At 36.2% G+C, this 24,551-nt stretch overlaps 1 protein-coding gene and 1 pseudogene across 5 annotated transcripts in view; both read left to right on the top strand.

Annotated features, from left to right (window-relative positions):
• The window catches only part of STAM (signal transducing adaptor molecule), a 96,548-nt gene that overhangs the window by 16,442 nt on the left and 55,555 nt on the right, over positions 1-24,551 (top strand). For 3 of the 5 annotated variants that reach the window (XM_047740496.1, XM_047740497.1, XM_047740500.1), the window contains one exon: positions 5,686-5,770. The exons of 1 other annotated variant lie outside the window; for it this stretch is intronic. In XM_047740496.1, the coding sequence (XP_047596452.1) occupies positions 5,686-5,770 (85 nt within the window). Of the gene's footprint in view, positions 1-5,685; positions 5,771-11,266; positions 11,307-24,551 lie in introns of those variants that run through there. One more of the 5 variants, XM_047740498.1, reaches the window with a different exon arrangement.
• LOC125108041 (uncharacterized) lies at positions 19,858-20,059 on the top strand (annotated as a pseudogene).

The raw sequence follows: 24,551 nt of genomic DNA, 5'->3' as shown, positions 1-24,551 counted from the left end.
TTTAATCTCCATGTATTTTGTGATTTTCCAATTATTTTTTTGTTATTAATTTTTTTTTTAAGATTTTGTTTGTTTATTTGACAGACAGAGATCACAAGTAGGCAGAGAGGCAGGCAGAGAGAGAGGAGGAAGCAGGCTCCCCACAGAGCAGAGAGCCCGATGCGGGGCTCCATCCCAGAACCCTGGGATCACGACCTGAGCTGAAGGCAGAGGCTTTAACCCACTGAGCCACCCAGGCGCTTATTAATTTTTTGTTTAATTTTTTGTTTATTAATTATTATTATTAATTTTTAATTCCATTGTGGTCTATAAGCAGACATTGTAAGATTTCTAGTCTTTTGCATTTGCTGTGGTGTGTTTTATGGCTGTGTGATGTATTTTGGTATTTCATGTGAGCTTGAGAAGAATGTGTCTTCTGCTGTTGTTGGATAAAATAGTCTATAGATGCCAGTTATATCCGGTTGAGTGATGGTGTTGAGTTCATCTATGTCCTTAGTGATTTTCTGCTTTCTGGATTTGTCTTTCCCTTCCTGCCTCCCTCCCTCCCTTCCTTTTTCTCTCAAAGATTTTGTCTGTCTGTCTATCTATGTATATATCTATTTGACAGAGAGAGGGAGGGCGCGTGCACACATGCAGGCACAAGCAGGGAGAGTGGCGGGCAGAGGGAGAGAGAGAAGCAGGCTTCTCATGAAGAGAGGAACCCGACACAGGGCGTGATCCCAGGACTCCAGGATCATAACCTGAGCCACCCAGGTGCCCCTATCTTTGCAGTTCTGTTACTTTCTGACACTGTTATTTTGACATTCTGTAGTTAGGCATGTACATATTAAGGATAGTTACATGTTTTTGTAGAATTAACCCCTTTACTTTATGTAATGCCTCTATTCCTGAAAACTTGCCTTGCTCCAAAATCTGCTCTGTCTGAAATTAATATAGCTATTCCCACTTTCTTTTAATTGGTGTTGGCATTGTTATCTTTCTCCATCTCTCTTTTTTTTTTTAAATATTTTATTTATTTATCTGACAGACAGAGATCACAAGCAGGCAGAGAAGCAGGCAGAGAGAGGAGGAAGCAGGCTCCCTGCTGAGCAGAGAGCCCGACGTGGGGCTCGATCCCAGGACCCTGGGATCATGACCTGAGCAGAAGGCAGAGGCTTAACCCTCTGAGCCACCCAGGCGCCCCTCTTTCTCCATCTCTTTACTTTTAATGTATGTCTTTATATTTAAAGTGGGTTTCCTCTAGACAACATAGAATTGCATTTTGTGTTTTGATCACTCCAGCAATATTTGTATTTAGACCACTGATGTTTAAACTGATTATTGATATTGTTGGATTAATATCTACCATATCTGTTACAGTTTTCTAGTTGTAGCCCTTGTTCTTTGTTCCTATTTTTTCTTCCACTCTTTTTTTCTTTCGTGCTTTTAATGGAGCATTTCATACGATTCAGTCTTTTTTCTTTTGTAGCATATTAATTATATTCCTGTTTTTGTTATTTTTAGTGGTTGACCTAGAGTCTGCAATGTACATTTAGAAGTAGTCCAAATCCACTTTCAAATAACATTATACAATTTCATTGGTAGTGCAGGCAAGTGAAATGAATAACAAAATATTCCTAGTTCTTCTCTCCTGTTCCTGAGATCCTTGCTGTTATTTATTTCGCTTACGTGGAAACTCACACCTCCTATATCATTTTTTTCTCTCTGAAGGACTTTTTTTTTTAACTTTTTTTTTTTTTTTTTTTGCAAGGCCCGTTTGTTGGCAACAAATTTCCTTAATGGTTTTTTGTTTGAGAAAGTCTTTATTTCTTCTTTCCTTTGTAGAGTAATTTCACAGGGTACATAGTAGGTTGGTGGTTATTTTTGCTCAACACTATTTCACTCCATTTCTCCTTGGTTGCATGCATTCTGAGATGTCAGATGTAATTTTTATGTTTGTTCTGGTATAGGTAAGGTGGTTCTTCTTTTGCTGGCCCCCCCCCATTTTTTTTCTTTATCATTGATTTTTTGCAGTTTTGCAGTATAAATGGTATACCTAGGTGTAGGTTTTGTTTTTTTTTTTTTTTTTTTTTTTTGGTACTTGTTGTGCTTGGTATTCTTGGAGTTCACTGGATCTGTGGTTTGATGTTTCCCACCAATTTGGGGCAATGTTGAGTTGTTTTTGCTTCAAGCAAGTATTCTGTTTCTTCTGTCCATTACTTTTTGTAGTTTCCCGCAGTTCTTGGATAATCTGTTGCTGGGTTTTTGTTTTTGTTTTTGTTTTCCTTCTGGTCATATTTTTTTCCTTCGCTTTTCAGTTTTGGAAGTTCCTACTGATACATGTGCAAGTCTGGAGAGTCTTTAGCTGTGTTCTGTCTGCTGCTGAGTGCGTCACAGGTGTTCATTTTTTATCTCTAGTATTTTTTTTTTTAAAGATTTTATTTATTTATTTGAGAGAGAGACAGTGAGAGAGAGCATGAGCGAGAAGGTCAGAGGGAGAAGCAGACTCCCCATGGAGCTGGGAGCCCGATGCGGGACTCGATCCCGGGACTCCGGGATCATGACCTGAGCTGAAGGCAGTCGTCCAACCAACTGAGCCACCCAGGCGTCCCGATCTCTAGTATTTCTTTATGATTCTTATTCTTATGATTCTTTTTTAGAATTTCCATTTCTGTGCTCACTTTCTTTATCTGTTCTTGCATGCTGTCTCCTATTTCCATTAGAGCTCTTGGCGTTATTAGTTATAGCTTCTAAAACTCCTGTCTGATAACTCCAGCATTTCTGTCATGTGTGTATCTGGTTCTGATGCTTACTCTTCATATTGTGTTTTTTTGCCTTATAATGTGGCTTGCTGAAAGCTAGACATGATGTACTGATAAAAGAAACACCATCCTTCAAAAACAACAACAACAACAAAAACCCACCATCCTTTAATGGCATAATAGTAAGGCGTTAGGTAGGAAGTGATATATAGTCTGGTGATTAAGTCTCAGTCTTTTATTTATTTATTTATTAAAAGATTATTTATTTATTTGTTTGATAGAGAGAGAGATCAAGTAGGCAGAGAGGCAGGCAGAGTGAGAGGGGGAAGCAGGCTTCCCGCCGAGCAGAGAGCTCAATTCGGGGCTGGTTCCCAGGACCCTGAGACCTGACCTGAGCTGAAGGCAGAGGGTCAACCCACTGAGCCACCCAGGTGCCCTGCTCTCAGTCTTTTAAAGTGAGCCTCTGCCCGTAGGGTGTGAATTTCTCACGTGCTTCTCAGTTTTTCCCCTCTCTTAGGTGGGAGAAAATGACTAGATGAGCTGAAGTTGGGTATTCCCCTTCTTCTATATGGAAGGGTAGAGCAGGCTGGAGTTGGGCATTTCCTTTACCCCAGGTGGATTAATCTCTGGTAAAACCCTAGTTGGTTAGGTGCTTAACAAGTTGCCTTGTTAAGAAGAGAATGCTCTGGTGTATCTCACAATAGTTATTGTCCTCCTCCCCTTGCTGAAAAGTAGAAAGTTTTCTCTGATATTACCTTGAGATCCTGCTCATAAAAATAAAATTACAGAAATGTGGGAAATCCCCTATGTCTGGGCCCTTTTGGATTTTAGCTTCCAGAATTGTGCACACTTAGCCTCCAGCAGTTTGTCTGTTCCAGCTTAGATCTGTGGTACTGGGTGTTGGTGATATTTCTGGTTATGGATTTCTGCTCTGTTAAATTGATATTCCATCTGTCTATGTCTCTAATTTTGGGGACAGCATTTGGCCTGTGACCTTACTTCAGAAGGATCTCAGGAGAGTTGTTTAGTTTTCATGGTATTCATCTTTTTCCTTGTTGGAGTGGTAACTTCCAAGTTCCTTAAATGCTATACTGGAAACTGGAAGTAATTCCTTGTTTTTGATGCTTATGTCTCAACTATGCTTTGTGTCTCCTTGTCTAGAAAAAACTTTGCTTTATCTCCAGAAAGCAAATCTTCACTCATTTGCTCAGGTGGGTTGGGGAGAGATGGTTGCCAGAGCTCTTGAGTAAGGAAGGCAAATTAGGTACTTACCTACACACTCCCAACAATGTTAATCCGTTCTAAGTCCTCTTTCTTCTCCACTGTCAGCAGCAGGCATTTCTTTCTGCTACCAGTTCTTGACTTTTCCGAGAATTCAGTGGTGTAAAACAGGTTGGTTCTTAACCTTTCTTGTTACTACCAGTATATCATGCACCTTTTTTGGGTTTTCTTAGTAGGTACTGTATATCTGTTATTGTTACATAGTTTTTGAGATAGTATTGCTGTTATTGCTCCTCATGTTTTCTTTATCCTTGTCTCTTTGCTCTAAAAAAACTTTTAATTTTTTTAAATAAAAAAGGGAGAGAGCTTAATGAAATGGCTGGGCTCCATCTGTGATACCTCTGTTAATGTTTTTAATTTGTTAAGTTTTTTGTTTTTGTTTTTGTTTTCAGATTTTATCCATTTATTTGACAGTCAGAGATCACAGGCAGGCAGAGAGAGAAGGGGAAGCAGGCTCCCCGCTGAGCAGAGAGCCGGATGTGGGGCTGGATCCCAGGACTCTGGGTTCATGACCTGAGCCAAAGGCAGAGGCTTTAACCCACTGAGCCACCCAGGTGCCCCTGTTAAGTTTTTATTTAATGGAAAATACTCAGTTAAAGCTTAGTTTCTTTTCATTTTCCTCCTTTCCCATGTCACACATGAAAATCAACAAAATCATATAATTAGTTAATTACTGGAAACATTTTGGTAGAGATTTGTGCCTTGTCATGTTTCTTCATTGGCAGGTAAAGTTAAGAATTACTTGATAGTGGAAATATTTCTTATTTTAGTCTTTCTTCGTGGGGAAGGGAATAGACCTGTATGTAGTTTCTTGTTTTTGTTTTTTTTTTATAAATAAGTATTAGTGGCCTACTTCTCTTTTTTAAGATTTTATTTATTTGTTTATTTATTTGAGGGGAGTGCGGGGGGAGGAGCAGAGGGAGAGGGACAAGCAGACTCCGCACTGAGTGGGGAATTAGGCATGGGGCTCAATGTTAGGGCCCTGAATCAAGACCTGAGCCGAAATCAAGAGTCAGATGACTAACCAGCTGAGCCACCCAGGTGTCTCATCAGTAGCATATTTCTTTTTTCCCTTTCTAAAGGTTTTTTAATTTTTAATTTTTAAAAATTTTTTATTTTAATTCAACTTAGTTAACATATAATATATTATTAGTTTCAGGGGTAGAATTTTGTGGCTCATCAGTTGCATATAACACCCAGTGCTCATTACATCAAGTGCCCTCCTTAAATGACCATCACCCACTGACCCCATCCCCCCACCTCATCACCAGCAGCTCTCAGTTTCTTTCCTATAGTTACGTTTCTTATAATTTGCCTCTGTCTGTTTTCATCTTTTTTTTTTTTAACTTTCCCTTCCCTTATATGTTCATCTGTTTTTTTTTTAATTTTTGTTTTTGTTTTTTTGTTTTTTTTTTTCCTTAAATTCCAGGGCTATTTCTTAATATTAAATAATAAGCATCTGAAATGTGTATTGGGAAAATTATTTTAATAGGTGGTAAATGTGCCCGTAACCCCTTTTGAAGATGTTCTTGACCATCTCATTAAACAGGCTGCTGCCAACTATTCTGATTTCTTATCACAATTTAGTCATTTAAATGTGATTATTTACCTCTTAAAGATTTTCAAAAATAATGTTTCTGCAATTTCTTTTCATAATACACAGAGAAAGCAACCAGTGAGATGAATACTGCTGAGGATTGGGGCCTCATTTTGGATATTTGTGATAAAGTCGGTCAATCTCGAACTGGGTAAGTGTTGCAAAGTTTCAGAGGAGTTTTATTGATTCTCTTTATTAACATGAATAAAATGTTAGAAGGTAAAGTATATTACAATTACAATTTAGTTTAAAAAGGGACTTCTTTGCTAGCAAGATTTGAGGAATCATTCCATTTAAATTACTCTCTCTAACCAATCAGGGTAACATGACTGGTAACAATGTTGATATTTTAATTAAACCTTTGTCCAGAGTTGCTTCCCAAAGTCTAGCTTTTTCCACTGACTTTTAAAACCATTAGTGATTTCTCAGTTAAATGATTTTTCAAGTTTCATTGTTATTTTTCAGTTCTTCATTGTCATTTCTGCAGTATTCTACCTAACCAGTGACTATAGAAAGACAGTTCAGGACAGTATAATCTTAAACTTTTTGGCGTAAATCTTTTTGTTCATACAGAGCTTTCAGTACAGCAAGTTGATTAACTGGTATACAGATTAATAACTTCCTTAATTCCTGGGCTAATAACATCTGATTTTAGCAGCCTCATTTACCCCTTTGTGCCATAAAAATATTGTCTAATTTGTGTACTTCCTGTGAAAAACGTTAGAGAACACTGCTGTGTTACACTTGATTCTTTTTTTTTTTTTTTCCTTAAGATTTTGTTTTTAAGCAACTTCTACATCCAACATGGGGCTCCAGCATGGGGCTTGAACTTCTAACCCTGGGATCAAGAGTTGCATATGCTTCACCAACTGTGTCAGCCAGGCGCCCCGTACTTGATTCTTGTGGTGCTAATCTTAACCCTCTGATGATGCTTTCTTTGGCTCTCCTTCCTCCTAAATATAGGACATTCCTTAAACTTCCTTTGATCCTTTCTTTTTTCCCCTAATCCTTTTTTCTTTTCTAGTACATTCTTTTTTTTTTTTTTTTTTTTTAATCTTACAACTTATGCATATCTTTATATGGGTGACATCTGTATTTTTCAGCTCTGATTTTTCTCACTGTAGCACTAGTCTTGGGGACACATCATTATTTCTGGGTATCATACTATATAAGCTTTGATCTCACCATGTAGAAACCTGAAGTCATGTCTCTTTTTGCTTTAAACCTGCTTTCCCTCTTTTGTTCCCTATCTCTGTTAATGACAAGCTTATTTAATTTGCACTTAAAACCTCAGAGTCACCTCCACATTAATACTGTTGCTAAATGCTGTCAGTCTGCCTCCAAAATATCTCGCAGACTGTTGATATAATAAAGTCTTCTCAGTTAACTTCTTGAACCTGGCCAAAGCAGGCAAGGGTCGTTTGTGTTCAGGGTCTTTCTGCCCCTTCAGTCAAGCCCTTCTTGTAACATGCAGCCCTTTTTAGGTTCCCCAAAATGTGGCCTCCAAATGTGGCCTCATCAATCTATCCCCTTTGTTGTTTTTACATTTTAGTGTACTGAGTCTTTCTCTTTCTGACTCTGTTAGTTCCTTAATTTAATTGGGATTTGAGTGGCTACTGTGTGCTGTATATCTTTTCCTTTTTCTCTATTTCTGTTGGTCCCACTTTACTTGAGACATTCCTTACCATGGCTAGACTATTGAATTAACCTCCTGGCGTTTCTTTCCATTTCTTTCCTATCCACTTCATATATCCAGTTGCCCAATAACAGCTCTGACCATATTACTACCCTGCCTTCTGCAGTGAGTTGTCTGTCCTCCCTCTAGGCATCTGACTCATTTATTTTTCATTTATTTTTCCTCTAAGTACCATTTTTTTCAACAAAAGCCTTTCAGTTGCCAGTGCTTTTCTACCTTAGTTTATGCTTTTGGTCATTGTATTCCTTTAGTGTGAAGTATTTTATTCTCCCATTTTCTGTCTCTGTTTTCTCATATCTTTCCAGGCCCAATATACATACCATTTCTTCCACAAAGCTTGCTTTATCCCCTTTACAGCAAATCATATTATGGTCATGTGAATCCTCAAAGCACTGTATCAAAATCATTCTTACTTGTATTTTGTTGTGTGTTATAGTAGTTTATGTCTATGTGATAGACTTAGATTTGTAGAATGAAAAGGTCCATGAATTTTTGTTGTGCAGTTTAGTGGTAGTTGAGTTTAGTTTAGTTTAGATAGTTTAGTAGTCGAGAGCATGGGACTCCGGAGTGAGACTGCCTGGGTTCACATCTTAGCTCTGACCACTTTGCTGTGTCGCACTGGGTATCTTATCTTCCTCATTTGCTATGTAGGAATAAAAATAGTGTCTTCCTCACAGGGGCTTATTATCAGTGTGAGATTAATTAACATATATAAAGTGTTCACAGTAGTATCTGGCACATGGTTAAATGAGTGCAACTTAACCTCTTTTTGATTGAAGTTCAATTTTGTGACAATTTGGCTATTAAGGATTAGGTATCAAAAAAAAAAAAAAGGATTAGGTATCAACCCAATTCCATCCTACTATATTTTGGAAATAAAACGTTCATCTAGTATTCCAGTTACAGTGTCTCTCCTCTCTTCACTCTGTCAGTTTTCTTTCCATCTTTACATTGGTAAAGTTAAATTTGGTATTCATTTTGTAGATACTTTTTATAATAATTTGATTTGTTGCTTGAAATGCAAAGATAAACTCCCTTTCATTTCTAGAAATATTCCATATTTTTCAGTTGAAAAATTTATAATCATCTGAAATTCTGCATAATGTACAGTGAAGATGAAGAGTTCAGTTTGTTTTTCTTCATGTTAACAGTTATTTTACTAGCAACATTTGTTATTTTTTTCCTTATTTTTTCTTACGATGAGAATTAAAATCTCTCTTAGCAACATTAAAGTTATAATAACGTATTGTAAGTATACTATCCATGGTGTACATTACATTCCCAGAACTTACTTAAAGCTGGAAGTTTTTACCTTTTGACCCCCTTCACCCACTTCACCTCACCCCACTCCCCACCTCTGGCAGCCATCAACCCCACTATTCTGTGAGTTCATTTTTATTAGATGCCACATGTGTGTGAAATCGTACAATATTTGTCTTTATCTATATGAGTTATTTCACTTAGCATAATGCCCTCAAGGTCCATCCAGTATTGGCCTCATATATTTAAAATGACCTTTAAACTTTAAAAAACTTTCCCATTTTTTAAAGATTTATCTATTTATTTGAGAGCGAAAGAGAGAGGGAAAGGGGGTGAGGGGGCACAGGAAGAGGAAGAGAGAAAACCAAAGCCAACTCTATATTTAGTGTGGATCCTGATGTGGGGCTTGATCTCACTACTCTTGAGGTCAGACCTGAGCTGAAACCACAAGTCAGACACTTAACTGACTTTTCCTCCCAGGCACCGTTTTCCCCTCCATTTGTCTGTTTTTATCTAGAATTAGTAGGTTGTATCGATAGTACCTATTTATTTAGATCAATACATGATTTTTTTTTTCAAATTTATTTTAGACTGTATACTTCTTATCAGTATGTTCCTTAATATTTCAGTTATCTTTTGGGAGTTTTAATTGATGTTATGCTAAGTTTATGAATTAGGAAGGATTTTCAACTTTGACGATCTAAATAATGAGGTATAGTTCTTTTTCTCCTTTTAAATAATGTTTTTTCCTTTTTCTCTTTTCTTCCTTTTCCCCTTCCACTTATTTTTCTCCCTTTACATTTATTGTTCTCTAGTTCCTTTAAATCATTAAGTTAATTTCTAAGCATTTATTTGTTTATATAAATGCAGTCTCTTGCCATAGCTCTTGTTAATAAAGAATTGTTTGAAAAGGATTAAATAATAATTGAGACACTATTCTAATATTACTGAGCTTTCAAAAAATAACAGTTGTGTTAGGTATTCTCAGATCAACTTAGTAGTAGAAAATTATGAAGGTGCTTTTCAGGTGAACAGTAAACTGTGGGATACTTATGGTGGTGTTCGTAATATTTCTTTTGTTTGCTTATTTATTTTTATTGTGGTAAAATATATATAGAATAAAATTTATGACTTTAAACATTTTGTGGCATGTTTTTGACATTCAGTACATTCACATTGTTGTGGGGTTATCATCAGAAGTTATCACTTCTAGTACTTTTCATCATCCCCAACTAAAACTCTGCTTACTAGACAACTCCTTACCACCACCCCCTCCCCCTGCCAGCATCTGGTAACCACTCATAGTTTGTTTCTAATCTTTGAAATCATTTTGTAATTAGTTTATATAGAGAACTTGCAGAGATTTGGTTTATGTTTTCTAGGAACCTACATACATATGTTTAGTTATGGGTTGCTGATGGTAGCATAAGAATATTGAACATTACTTTAGGTTGTCAGCGAGGTATTCTAGGTACCTGGTGTGCTTTAGAGAAGACTGAGAAATGCCCTTGGTGTGAGAGGGTGTTCCTGAAACCATACCCATGTGATGTGTATTTTCCTGAAACAGATTTGGGTAGGGTAGGTTGAAGTAGAGGGAAGTTATAGATTGGAATGCATTTCATAAAGTTATTTGTGTACTAGGCAACAATGTAGATTTTTTTAAAAAAAGCATTGCCATTTGGTTTTAATCTAATTTTATAAAATGTACAAATCCATTTAAGTAGGTGGATTTGGAGATTGTGGAGGCAACTTGAGGAAAAGCTTTTCTTTTTCTGTAAGCTTTGATATTTTTATCAAAATGATTTGTAACTATCAGTATATTGTGGAATTACTTAGTGCATAAATAAAATAATTTCTGTCAAGCCTTTCTTACTCTGACCCTCCAGATTGTTTTGGCCTTTTCTTCTTCTTCTTCTTTTTTTTTGTAAGCATCAAAGAGCCATTATTGTGAAATTTTATTTAGTCAGAACTGTGACCCAGAAACATGGCTTCCAGTGTTTTAAAAAACGTTCCTTTAATTCTTTCTCTTTTAAAAGTTTTATTCTGTTCTTTAAACCATATGCACATATGTGTGAGTGTATTTATATTTGTTGATTTCAAGAAATACTTATGCTTATATAAAATAAGTACTTTTTGATTTAAATATAGATTCATATTTACATGGCTCAAAAATTAAAACAGCTTGAAAAGATGAACATGGACAAGTCTAACTCCTATCCCTGTTTTTCTGTCCCATCCTCTATAGATAACTGCTTTTGTTCTTTTTGTATCTTTGCGTTGTTTCTTGACAGAAATAGGAATTATTTTCCATTCATATATAATAAGCATATTATATATATACGGTAATTAGTTAATTCATTAATATATCCTGATAGCCTTAAAAATACATTTCTTTTAATGTCTGTTAGCAGTGCACTGGTTGTTAAATTGACAAATTTAGAAATCATTTTCTAGCTTAACATGAGTTTTTGATTAGTAGCATGTAGAATATTACCACACTTAAATAATAATTATTAACTAAAATCATTTACTTAATAACTACAAATAACTATATCAGTCTCAGGAAACTTAGTAGATGTGGTTACTATTTGCTTCATATAGGTTAGAGATTTTTTTCTGAGCCTGAAATGTTTGAATATGCTGGACTTGAAACTATAAAGAACATTCTGAAAATTTTTTCTGACTTCCTAGGATATTCACATGACTTTTACTATGCAATTCCAGTGTATGAGTAAGTACTGAAAAATGCCTAGCCAATGAGGTCATATGATGGACTGAAAAGTCTGTTTGTTTAGAATCAAGAGAACTTTGAAAATGATGGTAACAGTTTTCTTTAACATGTCTTCACATAATGAATAGCTTTTGTTTGTTAGTTTTAACTGATTTGCTTATATTCTCATGTGAAAAATAAATGCGAGGGTAGGTGTTGATTATCCACAATAACAAGCTAAACTTAAAGTTCTCTAATTGACATCTAGATTAATTTGTGCTGTTATTTTATAGCTGAATCGTCTTTGCTTAGCTTTGGACAGAGATATAGTTGACTGAATGTGGAAAACATGATACAACTTTTTTCTTTACTTGGTTAAGGGATCTATTTAGGTGGTAAATCTGATTTATTCCTGTAGAACTAAATCTTTGATTTATTCCTGTAGAACTTGAACTTGGGCTATAACTATTTCTGTTTTTCAACTGGAGTTTTTTTTTTTTTTTTTAAGATTTTTTTTTTATTTATTTGACAGAGAGAGAGAGAGAGACATCACAAGTGGGCAGAGAGGCAGGCAGAGAGAGAGGGGGGAGGAAGCAGGCTTCCTGCAGAGCAGAGAGCCCAACGTGGGGCTCGATCCCAGGAGCCTGGGATCATGACCTGAGCCGAAGGCAGAGGCTTTAACCCACTGAGCCACCCAGGCGCCCTCAACTGGAGTTTAAAAGAATATTTCCAGATTTTTTTAAAAGGAAAAGTAGTCTTTTATTCAGCCATCTTCAGTCAGGTAGAGAAACACATCTCTTCCAATTGTAATTGTATCTTCAACTTATAGGCCTTAATTTTTAAAGTCTTTCAAGTGCTCTTTAAAAAACAATAGCCAACGTTTATTGATGGTTTATTATTTTCCAGGTCTTGTTTAAGGTCCTTAGAAACATTGTATTTATAATTATCATAGCAGCTCTAGATAGTATAGTCTTTTTCCAGTTTACAAATGGAATCTAATTCATATTTAGGATGAAATATAATTTAAATTAAGGGAAATCCCAACAGGAGTAAAATTAAAGGATTTTTTTGTAAAGCGTGATCTTGATTTTCATGTCTCTCTTACTTTTTACATTATGGACTTATTTTTAGTTAGTTTCATTCTCTCTGCATCAGTCATTTTTTCTTTTTTCTTTTTTTAAAAGATTTTATTTATCTATTTGACAGAGACACAGCGAGAGAGGGAACACAAGCAGGGGGAATGGGAGAGGGAAAAGCAGGCTTCCCGCTGAGCAGGGAGCCCCATGTGGGGCTCAGTTCCAGGACCCTGGGATCATGACCTGAGCCGAAGGCACCCCAGTCATTTTTTCTTTTAGTTGACAAAACAGTACTGGCTGGGTATCATGTTTTGTGTATGCAGTGGGAAATAAGACAACAAAGCCTTTGACATCAGCTGTGGTGACAGTCTACTAGAAGTAGACATAAACAAGTAGACAGATAAGCTAAGAAGATAGTGATCAGAGTGCTTTAGTGGAGAATAGAAGGGGAGACCTACTTAGATGTTGTAGGGAAAGACTAGTTTGAAGAGATAACATTTATGATTTTAAAGTTGAGAAGAACCTAAGAGCTGAAAGCAGGTCCGGGGCAGAGGAAATCACATCTACACAAATCCTGCAAGAGAGACAATGCTTGGTGCTGGGACCTTCAAAGATGCAGAGTAGCTGGAACACAGGTGAGTTGCTCTAAATGAGCATAGAGTATAAGAGAGTGAGTGAGTTAGAAAAGTAGAAGTGGTAGTTGGAATGCTTGAAATTGAGGTTATAGAGGGTTTGCACTTACTGGTGATGGCATGGTTTAGGATGTGGCCATGACAGTTAATAAAGTGAGATGGCAGTTGTAAAGCCAAGATGTTAGGAACATCGCTTGTATAGTAATAAATTAATATTTCTGAGAATTAAGACAAGAGTAATGTTGGAGAGGGTGACAGTGAGCCAGGAGTTAAAATCATTGAGGGATGAAGGGGTAATTGAGGTGTTTCTTGTTTTTTTTTTTTGTTTTTGCTGTTATTTTGTTTTTTTAGAGAGAGAAAAAGAGGGAGGGGCAGAGGGAGAAGGAGAGATATAATCTCAATCCACGCCTAGCGTGGAGCCCAACATGGTGCCGATTCAACAACCTGATGGTCATGACTGAGCCCAAATCAAGAGTTGGACACTTAACCGACTGAGCTACCTAGGTACCCCACTTGAGGTTTTTTTAAATAAATGCAGTAAGAAGCTAGTCTGGCTTGATGGGAATTGGATTGTTTTAGGGAAGAGGATGAGAGAATGATTTGAAAGTAGTAAAGGGGGCAAAGAAGACCCGTATCTTGTACCTACCTATAGAGTGGGAGTAGTATCCTCCCTGGAAGATGGTGGAGAGCCAGATTTCTGTAGCGCCAAAGAATTATGGATTGGGGCTTTTGTTGACAGTGGACTATGAATTCTACACAGTGGGGAGGTTTCAGAAGGTGAAAAGAAATGCATATGTAGAGCTTATTAATGGTGGATAGTCTGGAGCTTTTCATAGGGACTGGTATAAATAGAAATAATAGGCATGTGTTCTCAGATTCTCAATTTTTGGATAGTAGAGAAAGTTGGGTGCCCAAGACTTCCTCCTGACCTTTGCAGATGGAACCTTGGAAGTCTAGGAAGGAGTGGTTGGGGCTCTCTGACCCTGTTCATACAGGTAAAGGGGCTCTTCTTTGTTTTTGGGTTTTTTTTTGTTTGTTTGTTTTTTAAAGATTTATTTGTTTGAGAGAGAGAGAGAGAGATAGCATATGCGGGGTGGAAAGCAGGTGGCAAGGAAGGTCAGAGGAAGAGAGAATCTTAAGCAGATTCTTTGCTTAGTGCAGAGCTGGACTCAGGCCACAGCCCTGAGATCAAAATTTGAGCCAAAACCAGGAGTTTAACTTAACTTAACTTAACTTAACTCACTGCACCACCCAGGTGTCCCAGTCTTTGTTATTGTTGTTGTTTTTTTAAAGTGTTTATTTTAATTCCAATAGTTAACATATAGTGTTGTATTTATTTCAGGTGTGCAGTATAATAATTCAGCACTTCCATACATCACCCTGGGCTCATCATTGGGTAGTCTTACATTGAATCAAAGGCTCTTACCCTTCGCAAGATTAAACATCATTTTCTATGTTTAAGAGATTTTTGTTTCCTTTTCTGTGAACTGTATGTATCCTTTCATTTCTTGTAGTCCTTGATATATTAGGGACATACTTGTCTATAATTTGAGTTTGTTTGTGTGTGCGTGTGTGTGTGTATTACATTATTCTTTTTTCTTTTTTGTTTTTCCATTTAGAAGTTTTAAATTTTTATACAGGTAAATTCATCAGTCTTTTCTTATGGTTTGTAGAGTTTTGAATTATACAGAATTTACCCTCTCCAAGGGTTTAGTGGGATTAACTAATTTTCTCTTTATGATTTCATTTTTTTTGTTTCATAATTAGTAGACTTTGAAATACAGTTTTAGATTTATAGAAAAATTGAGCGGACAGTGTAAAGAATTCTATATACCCACCCTACCGCTCACATATTGCTATCCTTATTAACATCTTATATTGTGTGGTACATGTGTTAATAAGTAATGAACCAATATTGATACACTGTTATTAACAGAAATCCATTGTTCCCATTAAAACTTATTTTGTGCTGTACAGTTTTATGGATTTTGACAAGCCTTTAATGATAAGTATCTATCATTATAGTATCACTCAGAATAGCTTCACCATTTTAAAAATGTTCTTTGCTCCACATACTCATTCTTCTCCTCCCTCTCTTTTAACCTCTGACAACCATTGTTTTTTCTTATTGCTTCTTTAATGTTGCCTTTATCAAAATGTTGTATAATTAAGATCCTATATATAGCCTTTTCAGATTGTCTTCGCTTAACACAGAATGCCTTTTACTTAGCAAAATGCCTTTAAGCTTTATCTGTGTCCTTTCATGGCATACCTCATTTCTTTTTATTTCTGAATAGTATTCCAGTATGTAGATGTACTATAGTTTGTTTGTTCATCCACCTATTGAAGGATATCTAGATTCCGGTCAGGTTTTGGTAACTGTGAGTAGAGCTGCTATGAAATACGTTTCGTGTACAGGTTTTGCGTGTGTGGACTTAGGCTTTCAACTCATTTGGGTAAATACCTAGGAACATGTTTGCTGGATCATTTGGAAGACTATGGTTAGCTTTGTGAGAAATTGCCAGACTGTTTCCCAATGTCTCTGTACCTGTGGTTACATTTTTTACATTTAAATCTTTGCTCTATTTGGAATATCCTCTTACATAGTATGAGGTGTGACTCTAACTTTATTCTTTTCTGTCTTGCTACCCAAAATTCCAGTGACATTTACAGAGTAATCCATCTTTTCTTTTTTGATTTGAAATACTGCCTTTATATGTTACACTCCTGTATGTATTATCCTATGTATATTTTGAACTTTATTTTTTGTCCTGTTTGTATGTGCTGCTTCCGCGTGGTTTCAGAGTTTTTCTAAATACTCCTTTCCCTTCCTACTGTCCCCAGATAAACATTGGGATTGGCTTGCCTAGTCTAAAAACAACTATTTAAATTGGCTTAGTTTTGGGGGTACCTGGGTGGCTCAGTGGGTTAAAGCCTCTGCCTTCAGCTCAGGTCATGATCTCAGGGTCCTGGGATTGAGCCCCATATCGGGCTCTCTGCTCAGCAGGGAGCTTGCCTCCCCCTCTCTCTCTGCCTGCCTCTCTGCCTACTTGTGATCTCTCTCTGTCAAATAAATAAATAAAATCTTAAAAAAAAATAAATTGGGGGCACCTGGGTGGCTCAGTGGATTAAAGCCTCTGCCTTCGGCTCAGGTCATGATCCCGGGGTCCTGGGATCAAGCCCTGCATCGGGCTCTCTGCTCAGCGGGGAGCATGCTTCCTCCTCTCTCTGCCTGCCTGCCTCTGCCTACTTGTGATCTCTGTCTGTCAAATAAATAAATAAAATCTTTAAAAAAAAATAAATTGGCTTAGCTTTAAATTAATAAATTGTTTTTATGATATTAAATCTTCCTATCCAAGAACATAGCATATCTTTGTATCTTTTAGTACTGTTGAATTTTTTCTCTTAGAAGTCTTGAATATTTTTGGTAGTTTCTTACGAGTTATTTTTTCCTTTTTTCCCGCATTTAAGTGAAGTCTTTCTTTAACTGGTTGTTTGATAGGAATCTTCTTTTTTCATCAGTGGACTGTACTATAACATCTGTGTATTCCTGAAGGGGGAAATTGAGAAGATGATTCGGGAGACAGTGGGGTTAGTAGTTAGGGTAGGATTGTGATTCAGTCTCATTTTTTCATCTGTACTTGCCCTAGAGAGTGATTTTACTTTTGTATTTTATTACAATTTTTAAAACACAATATATTTTATAGCTAGGACCTATAGAGTCCTCGTGACTGTAGAGATCCTTTCAAAGATAAGGAAATTAATGCTCAGAGATTTTAATGTGACTTTCCAAAAGTAGTAACAGGTAAAATTCAAATTTAGGTTTTTACTCTGAATCTTACGTTTTTGCCTCACTTTTCAGTGCTGCGTTCTTAAGTGCCTATAGTGAACAATTATTTGAAAGTTAAAAATCATGAATCAAGACATGCCAATTTGATATTGAAGTTTTGAGTGATTCTTCTCTTTCCCATGCATAAATCACATTGTGTTGTGCTTGACAGATATATACCTTAGTGTTAACATAGTCTAGGAAACTCAAAGTATCCCCATATTGAATTTAAGTATGTAGTAACTATTATTCATTCTTCCATCAATCCTCAGTGTTTGGTTTACCTACTTTCTTGCTGAAGTCTTTTGGAATCATGAACTTGTTCTTTAAATGCCAAATAACATCATTTGTATACTCTATTCATGTACTGTATTCACATACCATTTCATGTTAGAAACACCTACTTTATTACTGTTTTTTTCTGTTTTTCTTTAATATTTGCAATAGTTTAAGGAAAATGTCCTGTTATTTTTTTGGTCAGGTTCCATGAGGGGGATAATGAAGAAAGTGGTATCCTCATTTTGAAATTAATTGATCTAAGATCATTGATTTAGTAGTAGATACAGTAGTTAGAATTCAAATTTACTGTCTTTTTAGTGGTAATGATTTCCTTAAGGATGTAAAAGCTTATCACAGTTTTTTGTTTGTTTGTTTTAAAGATTATTTATTTATTTATTTGTCAGAGAGAGAGAGAGAGAGAGCGAGAGAGCGTGCGCACAAGTAGGCAGAGTGGCAAGCAGAGGCAGAGAGAGAGAAGCAGGATCTCCATTGAGCAAGGAGCCCGATGTGGGACTCGATCCCTGGACCCTGGAATCATGACCCAAACCGAAGGCAGCCGCTTAACTGACTGAGCCACCCAGGTGTCCCAAATATTTGCAATAGTTTAAGGAAAATGTCCTGTTATTTTTTTGTCAGGTTCCATGCGGGGGATAGCGAAGAAGGGGTATCCTCATTTTGAAAAGTTAATTGATCTAAGATCATTGATTGATTTAGTAGTAGATACAGTAGTTAGAATTCAAATTTATTGTCTTTTTAGTGGTAATGATTTCCTTAGGGATGTAAAAGTTTATCACAGTTTAACTTAATATTTTTATGATACAGGGCACCTGGGTGGCTCAGTGGGTTAAGCCGCTGCCTTCGGCTCAGGTCATGATCTCAGGGTCCTGGGATCGAGTCCCTCATCAGGCTCTCTGCTCAGCAGGGAGCCTGCTTCCTCCTCTCTCTCTGCCTGCCTCTCCATCTACTTGTGATCTCTCTCTGTCAAATAAATAAATAAAATCTTAAAAAAAAAATTAAAAATATTTTTATGATACAAAAATACTTTTCAAATGAGAAATAGAGGAATGAGACCTATTTGAAATGAAGGTTTTTAACAAAATTTTATAAAGCACAAGATGTCACAAATCTTGACTCTTTTTTCCAGCAGAATCATTTTATGTTTTTGGCTTTTTCCCTATGTATAAATGGAAAGACCTTTTCAGGGAGTCCCACTAGCTGGGAGACTAATGTTGAGCTATTTATCTGACATAACTGTACAGCAACATACTTGAAAGTAGGTAGACATTTATGAATAATGTAACAATTTTGGATATTTACTTGAGGCTATTTAAAGAGATTTGAAATTTCATTATTTTTTGAAAAAGAGTTGCAGGAATGCAAAATTAGTTTTACTTTTCCATGATCCTTCTGACTATAGATTTGAGCTGCATCATATGCATGTTTATCTTACTGAATTTAACTGTATTCTTTGTAGCCCCCTCAAATTGTATTTTTCCTAAAGACTTGTACTAAAGACTTTTCCTAAAGACTTGTGTTTTCCTAAATGTTGTCTATTTAGTGAGATATCATTTAGTGAGTTATATGCTATCTCACCATTTTAGTTTTCATTTCTCTTAGAGTATGAATATCTCACTGCACTAAGTGTGATTCACTCATGTATGAATTTTTTTTTAAACAACATGGCCTGTATGAAAGCTATTTTATTTTATATGTTTTTTTATTTATTTGACAGAGACAGCGAGAGAGGGAATACAAGCAGGGGGAGTGGGAGTGGGAGAAGCAGTCTTCCCGCCCAGCAGGGAGCCCGATGTGGGGCTCAGTTCCAGGACCCTGAGATCATGACCTGAGTGAAGGCAGACACTTAACAACTGAGCCACCCAAGTGCCTTAAAGCCTTTTTTCTTCAATGGGTGGTCAAAGTAACAGTTTTGGTTTAATAATTGAGGAAAAGTTGCCTATGTTGAGCTTATTTGAGAGATGACGAAGTATGTTTTCTAATAGGTAACTCCCTAATAAAGAGAAATTGTTTAACTGCAATTTTTGCCACTGCCCGGACTTTGGAAACACGCCCCAGGAAATGGTGCTATTCCCTGATATTTTACAGTGGTGAGATTTGTGCTATGCTTGTTTTTCACATGATAAATTTAGAGCAGCAAAGTTATTTTGTAGTTGGAAAACTGGGAAAGATGAAAAATAATTTCCCTTTCCCTGTTCTTGTCTCTGACCCTGGTCTTTTTGTTTGCATGTCTCAAGATACAAGAGAGGATATGTCTTAAAATTTTTTTAAATACAAAAATGGAGTTTTGAGAAGGATTTTAGAGAGACTACCCTTTACAGAGGTGGGTGATGGGAATCACTGGTAGATTTTTCCTAATGCACATGCAGATTTTATCTTTAGCATGTGTTTTTACAAAATACTTTATGTTTATTACCATCATCAGTCTCTTACCTCACATCCTGTGCTCCTCCCAGCATTAGATAATCTGAATTTTTCCCTTATTGTAATCCTATTGTAATTCTAAGACAAGATTTTATGAAAGCATGTACATTTTTCTCATAGAAAGCTAACTCAGTGGAAGACATACAGGAGTTGGTAATAAATAGAGTTTTGTAAGGAGGATTATTCATTCTAAATACTAAGTATTGTACAACAGTGAAAAGTAGTGTTTTCCATGTTTAGCTCAGTGACTTTTTATTCAGCATCGGCCATGTTGAAGGCATTATTATAGGCAGCATTCACAATGAAAATGTTTTATCAGCTTTGCGCAATGGCAGTATCGTAGCCAATGAGGTTTATCAGAGGCGCAGTTATTGGTAATTGAAAACGTTTTATCTTATGTGCAGTGGCTAGGGAGTAGGGAGCCAAGGATGAACACTGTAGCCCTGGATCCTGTCTTCAGAAACCCTCAAGATGGGGAGATAAACAGTTAAGGCAATTTTATTAAAATTTTATTTCAAAAGAAAGATGAAAAGAAAACCCAATTTTAAATTTTACAAATTAATAGTGTTTGAACATCTGTCAGCACACTTTGCTAGAGGTGATTCTAGTTATCTATTGCTACATAACAAAGCAGCCTATGACTTAGTGGCTTAAAAGAGCGTTTATTATTATCTTCACGGTTCTTTTGGTTAACAGTTGGGCACTTCTTGCTAGAGGTCTCTCATGAACTTGTAGTCACCTAATGGCTGGGACTGGAATATCTGAAGGCCTGATTGGGATGGATGCTCAATCTGGTTGGCAGCTGATGTCTGGCAGTCAGCTGGGATCTCAGCTGGAGCTATCAGTTGAAACATTTACCAAGGCCTATACATGTGGCTTGAGTTTCTTACAGAACAGTAGCTGGGATCCTAGAGGGAGCATTCTAGGAAATGTAGGTTTATTCTACATGCTTTTTATGAACTACGCATCTCAGAATATCACTTGTACTAATTCTGTGGGTCAAGCAAGTCACTGGAGTCAGTCCACATTTAAGAGGAGGGTTATTAAACTTTACCTCTTGATGGGACGTGGCAAGTTCACTTCATAGAAGAGCATGTGGAAAGGGAGTTATTATTGTGGTTATCTTTGGAATATATAATATGCCACAGAGGCCTGCTCTCTAAGTATTGAATGAAAACTTTGACCTTGATAACAAAACAATGCATATATCATTGGAACAAAATAGTGAATTTTAGTAAATAAAATAATAAATTCCATTTTTGATACTTGAGATACACAGTCTTTAAGAGATTGAATGGCAAAATATGATGTAAGGATCCTTTACTATTTTCATCTAACATGTATTTATGACTTTTTGCCTAGAAAATTGTTATTCTGTGTTGAGAGTGTTCTACCCATTTGTAGATATTTGTAAATAAGAACAGCTAATATGTGAATACCATTTGGATAGTCATAAAGACTTAGTTTCATGGTGACCTTTCATGGTTTTGTTTTATGTGCATGACATGGTAAAACTTAGCTTATGAAAATTCATAAAAGCCAAAGTGAAGATGATGGCATAACATTAGTTAAAGCATTATCAGCTGAGCTATTTGCTACCTGATAAGTATTTTTTTTTTCACAGCGTCACTGTAATTTACATGGAGACAGTAATTCAGTGTGACAGTTTTGGTGACCAAAGTGGATTAATCATAAGGGTTGGTATCCTTTAGCACTGATATAAACATAAGGCACAATATGTAGAGGGATCTTGCTTTCTGGGTACTTTTCCAATAAGATGAATGAGCAAGAATGAAAAGTTTTATTAAGTTATTGTTAGATCAAAGGAGTGACTGTTGATGAAACTCATTTAAAGACTATATCCTTTCCAGAATTGCCTTAAGAGCTTCAACTTCTGCAGTCTTACTGAAAAAATTTTTGAATTGCTAAAGAAAGCATGGTAGCATGACTCTGTGATAATTGTGTCTGAAGGTTAAGGAGCATTCATGCCTTAATTTTCATTTACCTTTGAGCATGAGGTAGCTTAATTTTAGTAGTTGTAACTTCCCGTGGAAACCAAATGACTGAGAGTGGTATGATGGGAGACAAGTAAAGAGGATTCGATAGAAAAGATGCCCCTCTTAAAGCTCAGCTTTCTTTGAGGCCCAAGGTACTTCATTAAGGTGGATTGGAATAGTATTTGTGAATAATGAAATTGATGCTTTAGTTCATCAGACCTGATATATGTCAAGGCAGCTCTGTATATTCCTAAAAAGCCTGTTTCCTGGCCAGTCTGTGATTTGAGAAAAAAAATCATTAGAAGCCACAGCCACTTGAAAGTACAGGTATCCTCTATTTATGCCTCTTCGTTCTTACTGAAGGACCTCTACTTGTACCTGTTTACCCTAACTAAAAGAAATTTGAAGGGAGTCTTCACGTTTACAATGGCATTCAGTTTTTCTTTGAGCTATTTTAGAGATAGCACACACCTGGAGCAGCAAGAGGCCACCCAGCTCACCCTGGGGAGCTACACTCAGTATCTCAGCATCAGGCCACCATAGCTTTGAACTGTGTCTGTGAGCATTTGCTTTATCTTGACTGACTTTGTGCATCCATTAGCAAGATGTGTCCTAAGGTATCAGAAAAGCCCAAAGGAGGTTGTTTGGGGTCTGGGAATGCTAAAAACATTTTCCTTATAAATTAATGGTCATTGCTTCTTCCCTTTAGGCCATTTAGGCTTACCCACAAGTCTTTACAGGAATGCTGTACTCTTAGATACTTAGAGAATTATTTGCTGCCTCTTTTTTCTCACCCTTTTTCTGAACTACGTGTCTCAGATATATGCATAAAAAGCTGATTTTTTTGGATGGACATAGTTTGGGCCCTGTGACTAAACATATAGTTTGTCTTGGATAATCTCATTTTATGCCTCCTGTTCCTGAATTATGCCCAGTTAGCATCCCTTTCATTCTCAAAAAGGTACTTGTATAGTTGATAAATTATACAGTCTTTACAGTCAACTTGAATTTTTCATTGAGAGGATAATAGCCTTAGTGTACTTAGTTTAAATTCACTTGTAAAAAGAAAGAAGCCGAGGTATGGGTACCACGTAAGCTTGCTTGTACCAGAGCTACGAAACATATTCAATACATATATGTATACATTCTGTTTACAGGAATATTTTTGTATTTACTTTTATATTAACCATAGGTTTGTATTAAAAAACATACAACTCTTGAGCCACCTGGGTGGCTCAGTGGGTTAAAGCCTCTGCTCAGGTCATGGTCTCAGGGTCCTGGGATCGAGCCCCGCATCGGCCTCCTTGCTCAGCGGGGAGCCTGCTTCTCCCTCTCCCTCTGTCTGCTTACTTGTAATCTCTCTCTGTCAAATAAATAAATAAAATCTTAAAAAAAATACAACTCTTAAGCCTTTTTAAAAATAGTATTTTAGCCATAATCTTTCATTAAACTGTAAGATTTAATAATCAAGTGTGTATATATTATTTCACTTTCACTTTGTGTTTTACTCACTATATTCCCCAGCGTTTATAAGCATTCTAATTGTTTTTTTATGACATTATCCTTTTTATGATGCGATAGCCAAGTTTATTTTGGTGCCAGAGGTATCATTGCCTTGGTTTTTAAAATTGGCTGTGGTAAAACATTTCAAGCTGTATAGAAATATATAAAATAAAAAGTAAAGGTTGCATTTCAATGCTCTTTCCTCACTTCCCTTTCCAAAAGTCTTCTGAGTTTGGAGTTCTTTCTTTAAAAAAATGAAAGTGGTTTATAAAAAATTTGTCAGAAATTTAAGCAACTATGAAGGATTACTTTCTATTAAGTTCATTTACTGAGCTGAATCATCTATGGATCATTATTTTTAATGGTTTTAATTTTAGCATTCAGATAATCCCTTTATAGTTCACCTGTACTGGCGCTTGAAATTATAATTTTGTGTTTTTATGTGTTGGCATGGTTTTCACAACTGTGAAAATTAGCATGAGGTCACAGATTCTGGCTCCTAAAATAAGTCCCACTATGAAAAAGGCAAAATTTAAATAATAGTATTATAGTATATTAATTCTTCAGTTTAATAATATTGCTGTCAGATACTTTTTTTTTCTTTTAAATAGGCTCCATACCCAGTGTGGAGCCCAATAGGGGGCTTGAACTCATGACCTGGAGATCAAGACCTGAGCTGAGATCAAGAGTTGGAGGCTTAATTGACTGAGCCAGCCAGGTGACCCTCAGATAATATTAAGATCATACAAAATCAATAGAAAAAGAGATGAATGAGAAGAGATGAATGCTTTGCATGCAATAGGTAGTCAATAAATATAATTTTAAAGTTTTTTTTTTCTTTTTTTCTCTATGCTCTTTAGGAGGAAAGTTTCCAATAGTCAATGAAACATTCTTAGAAACAGAAATCCTTTTTTATTTTAACTTTTCCATATTAATAATGACTTTTTAAAGTCACAGTGTTTAGTAGTTGTATTCCAGTTTTTAAAGGCATTTTTTAGGATAATTATTCTTACTGGCCAGTTTCTTCAGAGCCCATTGTAGTTCATATCAGTTGATAAGGGGTTTTCTTTTGTGTATGTTTTCACTATCCATCTCTAAAACTCGCTCATCATCCCAAATAGAAACTCTGTGTGCATTAAATAATAACTTCCCATTTCCTCTTCTTCCTTGCCACTGGTGACTTTCACTTGTCAAGGCTAAATTCCATGAATTTGCCTTTTTTTAGGGACCTCATATAAATGGAATCATACAATATTTATCCTTTTGATAATGTTTTATAATATTAAGTAAAACAAATGCCATTTCAATCTGGTGAATTAATATTTTGAGGCTTTCATCCTTTGCGTTGTATGAATAGCTCCCAGCTTCCATCATCTTACTTCATTGCAAGGCGGTTCTATGGTCAGAACGTCGAGTATTGACTCAGCCACACCTGGGTTTGAATCTTTTTTGTACCAGTTACTACCCACTTGGGTATCGTGGGCAAGGAATTGAACAACTGTAAGACTCCA

This window comes from Lutra lutra, chromosome 8 (genome assembly GCF_902655055.1).
Source record: "Lutra lutra chromosome 8, mLutLut1.2, whole genome shotgun sequence".
NCBI lineage: Eukaryota > Metazoa > Chordata > Mammalia > Carnivora > Mustelidae > Lutra > Lutra lutra.
The sequence above is the reverse complement of the archived record's forward strand: the minus strand, read 5'-3'. Positions and strand labels throughout refer to the sequence as shown.